Source organism: Symphodus melops (genome assembly GCF_947650265.1).
Source record: "Symphodus melops genome assembly, chromosome: 10".
Taxonomy (NCBI): Eukaryota; Metazoa; Chordata; class Actinopteri; order Labriformes; family Labridae; genus Symphodus; species Symphodus melops.
In genome coordinates this window covers 9,631,997-9,641,429 of record NC_136700.1, presented here as the reverse complement: position 1 = coordinate 9,641,429, position 9,433 = coordinate 9,631,997, and the positions used below count along the sequence as shown (strand labels likewise).

The 9,433-nt window shown below is 37.9% G+C and overlaps 2 protein-coding genes across 3 annotated transcripts in view; one reads left to right on the top strand and one right to left on the bottom strand.

The window, feature by feature from the left end:
- The window catches only part of aadac (arylacetamide deacetylase), a 67,834-nt gene that overhangs the window by 6,943 nt on the left and 51,458 nt on the right, over window positions 1-9,433 (top strand). The window lies entirely within an intron of this gene.
- On the bottom strand, window positions 1,275-7,698 carry LOC306829994 (uncharacterized protein; the record flags this gene model as incomplete). Its single annotated transcript, XM_079353211.1, has 2 exons — window positions 1,275-2,245; window positions 6,735-7,698. The coding sequence occupies 2 exons, from the start codon at window positions 7,696-7,698 to the stop codon at window positions 1,275-1,277; spliced, it is 1,935 nt and encodes a 644-aa protein (XP_079209337.1).

The following is a 9,433-nucleotide window of genomic DNA, read 5'->3' as shown; positions in this document are numbered from 1 at the left end:
AGTATTTGAAGGTGTTGTACACTGTTTAATTGGGTCCATTTATTGATTGTTATTCACTCCATAGGACTGCCTTAGGCTGTGGCGTAACTTTTCTACATTTGAAAAGGCAATAAAACCATAAAAAGAACAACATAAACATTCCTATTGAGCTACCTTCCCTCAACAAATACTTATTACTACTATTCACAGATTCACTATTCACAAGAATATTCAAGAAAATACAATTTTACAGATGTTTTACTGAATTTAATACACAAAAAAAAGAAGATTCTAAAAAGAAAATGTATGACACATTGAGCCCACAGTAAGGAGCCACAATGTGTAGTTTTACCTCTGCTGATTATCTTTTTCTTTTTTTTGCTCCATTGTGGCTTTGATAGAATTTCCTGGTACCGTAATTTGCAGTGGCTGTGGGTTTTACTTTATTTTTGTACCAGTGCATTGGTGTGGCGGGAGGCTAGACAAAGGGTGAGTGGATTCAATTATTTTCAGATGACCGTCATCGTCATTGTTACCATCATCGTCATTGTTACCGTCATCGTAATTCATTCATTCATCATTTTTTAATAAACCAACAAACGTATCGGAACTTTTGAAACTGATTTTGATACGAACAAGTTACAGTTACAGGCGCACTCACTCTCTTTGCATAATTGTTTTAATCTTAGCTGCCACAATAGTACCAAAAGTTTGTTTTAGTCTGAGCTAATTGCTAATTAAAAATTCCTGCAAACTTTACTTGATGTAAATCTTAGAGATTGGCAGAAAAGAACTGATCATTTTTCACTTTTCATGTTAAGCATTGAGTTAATGGTTTTATCATATGCAGAGCCAAATTAAAGCCTCAACTTTTTTTTTTCTGTAACCACAATCCTAAAGCTTGAGAACGAAAAGCAAATGCAGACTGCTTTATGTGACTGCCTCAGTTACGGTCGTTCCTTCTGCTGAACTCCATTTTAGCTTTTTCGTTTATATTTGTATAAAAAAACATGGTTTGGTGACATCAAAACAGCAAACGCAACTATTTCTCACGGCACACTGTTTATCTCTGTCCTTCTTCTATTTCCTGTTAGAGGGTTTCACAATATTTAAAGTGACACAACACAGCAGAGACAGAGCTACAACACAGGTTTCAAAAGTCAAGATTTAAGAGAATTCGGATATAAATGAAATCTGATGTTTAATCTACAAAATAAGGAACATTGCAGAGCTGTACATAGCAACCAGCTCTTACAGAGTGTAGTCTGGGACACAGAGCTTCCTGCTTTTTCTGTTCAGGCTCCACAAAACGTGACAGACAAACGTTTCATCATGGACTTCAGCTCTTCCTGAAACTCCCTGCACAGAAACACGTAGAGAAGTGGATTCATGCAGATGTTTGTGGTGGCAAACCAGAGGCTGAGCTCCTTTGCAAATTTTCCTAATAAATAGGAGCAGCTGGTGTTGGAAGAGTTGTTGACTTGTTGAAAAGTGTACGGGATCCTGATAATGTGGTACGGTCCGAAAGACACGAAAAACACGATGAGAACCAGAAAGACGCGCAGTTTGATCTTCTGCTTTCCTTGGTTGTTGTTGCTGCCGGAGTTTCGAAAAGACTGGATGACTTTGTTTGTGATGCAAATATAGCATACCGCAATCACCACACTGACGAGCCAGAAAAGCACATTCAAGAAAATCACCGTCCTTTCATGCGCGTCAAGTCCGGCCGGGCCTTTTAGCTTCATGCAAGAGCTGATCTCTGTCATGTTGGCTACCGATTTGTTACTCAGAATGATATTTGGTAAAGCCGAGCCTCCAAACAAGATCAACCACACGGATACTGAAACCACTTTGCTGAAGGTCAGATTACTGAACACTTTGCTGTGGGGCATCATGATCTTAAAGAAACGGTCCAAACTGATCAAGCCTAACAGAGCAATACATGTGTAAAGTGTACTGTAGAAAATGGTGCTGAAATAACGGCATGAAGCGATGAATAAAACGTGCGATGCGCCCGGCAGGTCGCTTGCAGCTTTGATTGGGACGAGCACTGTCATAACGATGTCAGCAGCTACAAGGTTTTTCAGGTACACTATGAAGGTGGATCCAGATTTGAGGTGCAGAGACACCCAGGCTGCCACGCTGTTAAGCAACAAAGCTATGGGGAATAAAAGAAAGTAGAGAGCAGGGGCAATGTTTGGGTTGTAAATGAAGCCTTCACAGCCCGTATCATTGGAAGATGTTGGATTCAGTGCTGACGCTGCGCCTGAGGGGAATGGAAATGCATGTTAGAATGCACAAAGAAACTTTATCATCAGGTATTATTATCATTGGTAGATAGATATTTTATAGATCCCGAGGGAAATTCAATATTTTAGATTTGATAAGATCTTGTCTGTTGTTTTTCCACTTAATAACATCAAAGCTTTGGCTACCATTACTTCTTTACTCACCCTGCTGGCTTATGTCGTACGGATCCATCCATGCAGTCTGTGATACAGTGGCAAGCTTAGCAAAGAACAAGAAACAGAATGTTGTTTAGGTCATTGTTCACTGCAGAGTAGTTTGAAATATATACTGTTTGCATTTTTAGATTGACAACATTACATATGCATGCAATTTTACAACACATTTCATCACACTTAACAAGATATATCAAATTAATTATCAATACTAATATTATAAAATCAATGAAAGGCTGCTTGTAGTTTCTTTCATTTACTTCCGATTGACGCAATGAGTTACATAGGGGATCAGTAAGTGTCTAATTTACCTCACTCAACACTGGCCATTTTTCCAAAGGCTTTATTCTTGTGAAGAAAGAGATAAAAATGTGGCAAAGGGATCACTAAGTCTTCAAATCAAAGCCATTTTGGTCGAGTTTTTTTATTTTATTTTATGTCAAACTGAAATAACCTTCTCTGGGCATAGCTTCAACTTTCAAAACCAACTTTTAACCACAGTCTTAGCCATTTTTTCTGACAAGTTTTATGAGTGACATCTTCGAAAGGAAAAATCTTAAGTTAATAGCTATCTATCAACTATTTAAATAGAATAGAACACTTTAATTTTAAAGGTGTTAAGTTAAATCTCATTGTAGTAAAGGGCTCAAAACAAACCACAAGAACAGGTAAGATGAAAAAATGACATAATTACAAAGAAATAATCCCAGATCTATTTCTTTAAATACACATCACTTTATTTATGCAACTCTTGAGCTTCTTTTTTGAAAAAAATGAACTATTCATAAAAATAGAATACATCTTGAAAAGAACTTACTGTACAGCTGATGACTTGACTCAGTCCTCACAAAACTGAAGCTTCAGGACGCATCTGTGTGCATGTACTGAAATGTAAGGTGATGAAGAAACACTGGATTTACCTGGCAAATCAATGTTTCATCAGTGAGGAAAAAATTGGGAACATATGCAAAAATAGGAAAAACGTAGTGGTCTTTAACCAAAAAGAAAATGTGCATAATACACACAACCCGCAGTGAAAAAGGAGTACTGATTGGATAATTGTGTAGATGGGGTGAGGGCTTGGGTTCTGTAGTCTCCTGTGTGTTTTTTTCTTTGTTCTGTTTTTTGGCCTACAAATGACCTCAGATATAATTGCTTCTGTTTCGTCTTTCCAAAACTGATCGGAGTCCGATTTAGTTTATCTATGGACCAGTTACACCAACCTAACCTCTTATCCATATCTGATAATGCTCATAAACCTCGAAACAATTAATCATGACAAATGTAATACAGTTTGGCTCTAGCTCTAAGCATCATGATTGTCAGTGTAAACACAGAATTTCACCTTGCGAGGATCAATAAAGTGAATCTTAATCTTATCTTAGTAAGAACAATGAAACACACATTTCCACAGCTTGCCATCTTTTTTATTGTGTATTGATTGAAACAGAAAATAAACCTTGATGTCAAATAATGTAGCAGAAAGAAAAGAAAAGTGGACTTGCTCTTTTTATGCTCTTTATTACATGGAGATATTATTTAGTCACTGGAAACTTTGATGACTGATTGGTAACATCTACTTTTTTAGATTTATTTTTGGGGCTTTTTATGCCTTTAATTCAGTAATAAGACACTGGATAGAGCCAGAAACAGGAGTGAGACAGAATGGTGAATGACATGCAGGAAAGGATCTACAGGTCGGATTCAAACACGGGCCACCCGCTCTTGAGGACTTTAACCCTCCGTACATGAGGCACACGCACTAACCGCTATAGGCGAAAGCAGACCTGGGCAAACTACGGCCCGCGGGCCACACCCGGCCCGTTGTGCATCCCTGTCTGGCCCACGCGATGCCAATAATAAATAATAATCAATTTGTACTGTATATTTAAGCCGTGCATGCAATACAACGCTGTCGCTTTTATTTTGAAAGGCGCTACGTTCGTATTACTTCCGTATGGACGGACGCAGTGCGCGTGCGATTGAAGGTAAACTACGTTGCTAGCAAAGCTGCAAACCCAATAAGGGGTTTTTACAAAACGTTACACAGCCAGAGATGCAGCCGTCAGGACGAGTCGCCGGAAACAGTAAGGCCTTTTTTGACGGAGAGTTTATTAAGGAGTGTTAATTGGACTCTTTTGCACTGACGGAAAAAAAAGGAGCACTTGACAACGTGCCACTCTCCTGACGCACTGTGAGGAGGCGGGTTGAGGACATCGCTGCAAACTTGGAGCTTCAGCTGAAGGACAAAGCGGCTGACTATGACTATAATAATTTTCAGAAGATGCTTGTCCTCTTTGTGCACAAACATTCTCAGTGATGAAGTTTAACAAATCCAAACACAGATCCTCTATCAGTGATGAGCACCTCTCAGCTGTCATTCACAGAGCCAGATTTAAATGTCCCTGTTGAAGCCCAAGATAGAATCAGAATCAGTTTCATTGGCCAGGTATGTTTCACAAAAAGGGAATTTATTTTTGGTAGCCTGTGCTCTCTGTGTACAATTTAACATTAAATAATAACAATGAACTAAAAATAAACAGGTAATTAATGACCAATGTGTACAAGACTAAGAGACTGGATGAAGATATATTGGATTATTCTCACTGAAGTGAATGAATGAGATGAAAAACAATCAAAGTTATTGTTTGGACTTGTTATAAAGTTTTTCTTTGCTTGTGAAGATAACAAAGTTAAAAATAAACGTCACGACGTTTCACTTTTTTTGTTTATTACATCCATAGTAGCATTTTTTCTTATTTCGCCACAATTTAACAAAGTCTATTTCTACAAATATTTGCAGACTGTTTTTAGTCTTCCGATTGCCAGTACCAGCTATTCAAAATGTATCAAGGAACTGCTTTAAAACATGAATAAAGAAGTTCCTGCAGTAAAGGATGCAGTGACATTTTTTTAATCAACACATGGCCTCAGCTTTTAAAGAAACCAAACTAAACTAGCCACACTTGCCAAAAAAGGGGATGCAGGTGACCCCCAGTAGATTTATGTTTCCAGTTCAATTTCAGTGAAACCATTTCAAACCCTTTGCCAAAAAGTGCTTGCACACAGTAGTTTCCAAATGTGCTGCAGTGAATTATGCTGTCTAACGAAGTGGCTGCAATGGTAGTTTGTTTCTGACTTTACTTTGTGCATGGAGGTAGTGCTGAAAAATGACATTGTTTATGACTAACAGAGTCATTAGAGATAATGAAATCCCTGTGTGGTGATGAAAACCGGAATATAAGAATCAGTTTATATGAATTTAACTTTGGCAACTCAACAAAGCTCTTAAACGAGGAAGCTATAAAAATCGGATACAAAAAGATTTATACTGCCACTTATTCAAGTACTGAAACAGCTTTTTATGGTTACATTATATGAGGCCTCTGAGCTGCAGAAAGAAGAGTCCCTGTTTAGACACTTTGCTGACTTCTTGCAATAAAAGTAAGTTAAATAACTGCAATTTTCTTTTGTAAGAACTTTGTATTACTACTACTATTATTACTAAAGACTCAAATGTTTTAATCATATCCAATAAATATATCTTTACAGTTTAAGGGCATATACGTGTCACTGCAAAGAGACAGACGCTCAGACCTGACCACTGAGTTTAATCTAGAGTTTATTGTGTTCAAACCACAGACTGTAACTCATTTAATTGTAAGCTCTGACAAACGTAAGTATTAATTTTTTTTAACATTAATAGCCAGTCAATATACTGTCATACTGATATAGAAAGTCAATCATGTTTCGCCTTGTTTATTTCATTATTTAGTTTATATGGACAAGCTCACTAAGATCACTAGAGGGCAGTATAACCTACATTTTAAAGATCATACCAGTAAGTCATGTGTAAAACTGCTGAGGCAGTCTTCCATGTGACTTTCTAAAAGTAATGAGCTCATGATTGCAAATCCTTCTTAGCTGCTATGGTACAGATTAAAATAAATTGAAACAGGACCTCTAATTGATTGAAGATTTGTAATTTGTCTTCCATTATGTTTATTGCCTGTAACGTGTACTGCATGGGAACGTTTCAGTACATGACATGGACAGCACACTGCAGAGACAGCCAATAAAGTATCGATAAAGATTCAAAGTCAGTGACATTCAATGAAGACAGACAGTATGGCAATATTTTTCACCAGAAAACACCTCTTAAAAATGGTAAAAGGTAAGCAACGGCTTTGTCCACAGGTGGCATCAGAATGCTTTAAATGCTTCAACCTTCAAAAAAAAAAAAAATCCATTATCAAATGGCATACTTCTACTGTGAAGTCTCCTCTCTTTCACCTGAATATAACCGAACACAGATGCCTCTAGCTTTCATCATGTCCACCAGTTTGTCTCTGTATTCCCTGCACAGGTAGATGTAGAGGACAGGGTCCAGACAAGCATTAGTGGTCGAGAGCCACAGGCATAATTGGTGGCCGACTCTCATCCACATGTGTGTGCAATGACCAAAATCAAACACTTCAAACAATGTGGTTGGAATACGGATAATGTGAAGAGGCACAAAACACACAAAGAACACCAGAAGGATCGAGAAGACTCGTAACTTTGTCTTCTTCTTTCCCTGGCGGTTGTTGCTTCCAGAGTTTCTGAAGGACTGCAGGACTTTCAGGGTGATGCAGGAATAGCAAAACACAATCAGTATGCTGACGAGCCAGAAGACGGTCTCCATGGCGAGGACTACATACTTGTGAAGGGTCACACCAGCTGGACTTTTCAAGGACATGCAGAAATCTGCTGTTATATTTCGATGACTCTGGTCTGTCAGAATGATTGTTGGGAGAACTGTGCAGGTAAATAACACCAACCAAACCAAACTGCATGCTACGAGACTGAAGGTAACACTTTGTCCTAACGCCTTTCCAAATGGGCGAACTATTTTGAAGAAGCGGTCGAGGCTGATGAGACCCATTAAGGCGATACTCGTGTACAAACAGCTGTAGAAAATGACAGAAGAGTAGCGACAGTCGAACGCCTGCAACCACACTGTTGCTCCTGGTAGCTTGCTAGCTGCCATTGTCGGAATCATCAGTATCATGAGGAGGTCAGCAGCCACCAGGTTTTTTAGATACACAATGAAGGTAGATGTAGACGGGAGGTGCAAGGACACCCACACAGCGACCCCATTGAGCAGCAATGCAAAGGCGAACAAAAGGAAGTAAAGGCAGATGATGGCAACATTTACTGTCACAAAGCTGATAGGAGCGCAGTCATGGGAGAGTTTGGCAGTGGAGTTGGACACCATTGTTAAATCTGGAATAAAAAGAGACACACAAGAATGAAAGACAAAGTCAGAAGGATTTTGACTTCGCTGACTTCTCAGCAAAGTCTGTTTGATCTTGAACTGGTCTCGGAACAACTCCTTGGAAAGAATTAGCAGAGAGTTAGCCTACAGGCTCTTTAGATCAGACCAATATTGACACTGTTTGCATTTGCATTAATTTATGTAAAGCATTGTGTAGCGATGTGAGATAATAACGTCATGTTTATTCCATTTGTCAGAGTTTATTGACTGGGCTGATGAGGTGAGATTTCACTATAACCAGTCGCTGCTGTAGCACCTGTCTTAGACTACAAGTGCTTTAAACGTGCTTCAACAAACCCTGATTTGCATTTATCATTACTAAAAACATTTGTTTCTATATTTTTGTTTTGAATGCTCAACCAGAGCATTTGAATGCATCATGAAACCTGACACGTCCACTTTCCACACTGAATACAAGAAAAAAGCTCATTGTTGGGATTGTCTTGTAAATGCAAAATAAAAGAGCAGGAAAACAGATTAAGTTACTTTTACCTCACAAAGTTACAATTTATTATATTATATATATATTTTTAAATGTGCATTTGTTTATTTGACAAAGACATACAGTGACACTGGGGCTGTTAGATTAAACCATGCACAAGTGTTGGAGGGCAACACTTTGTCCACAGGGGGCTTTTAGAAATAACTGATAGAATTAAAGAAAAAGAAAGAAAGAGAGGGAAATCAAAACCGCTCAGTTATTAATACAGTGAAGTTATGAATGCAAAAATTTAAAAATACATATACCAAATAAGAGTTGAAATCTCTTTGTACTCAAGATCATTGTTGCCTCGACATTTTTTTTAATTCATCCGATTTTATTTATTTTCTTTTGTTTGCGCTTGGTTTAAAACATGTCATCAGTTGTATACTCCTGTGTGATATGTGTTTCAATTTAATACCTTTGAAAATGTTTGTGCAGTTAAGCTTAAACCTACTTCAAGTGTAAAAAGAATGGGCTTCAACAACTACCTGCTTTAACAGTGGATAAAGAAAAGCATTCATATAGTTAAGCCAAATTAAAGCTACTGTGCAAAATACGTATCTGAGCATGAGTAGGTTTCATAAGACGTTTGTATTTTTGCTTTTATTCAATTATTTTAGGAAATTTATGATCCTTTAAAGAAGGAAAATCTTTATTTTGCTTCAGATGATATTGGCCAATTAAGTTTCTGCGGTTGCACTGATACGATGAACTTATTGGAAATTTAAGTTCAAGCTGTTTTCAAGTGTTCACTCAAATCATAAAATCTATGTATCAATCTTTATTAATCAATTTGTATAGCGTAAATTCATAACAGGTGTTGTCTTGAGACACTTTACGAAAAGCAGGTAAAGGACCTCACTCTTTGTCTGTTAACATTAACAAAAGAGCAGGTAACAACACCATGCTCATCGTTATGTTTACAAAAAGCAGGTAAAGGACCTTAATTATGGCTATATTACAAGAGCCCAGCTTACCTAATGTCCCTACACCCACCTAATCTGAAACATTTATGACAACACATTTTACACACTTGTTAAGTCACTCACCGATGCTCTTGATGTCCTCACCTTCACACTGGAACACCTGGCATGGTCAACACCTTCCAATGATGGTTGAACGAAGATGTTTGAGCCAATTCAACCAGAAAGATGCAAATCTGTGAATATAGAGCTGCTGTGGAGGGAAAAA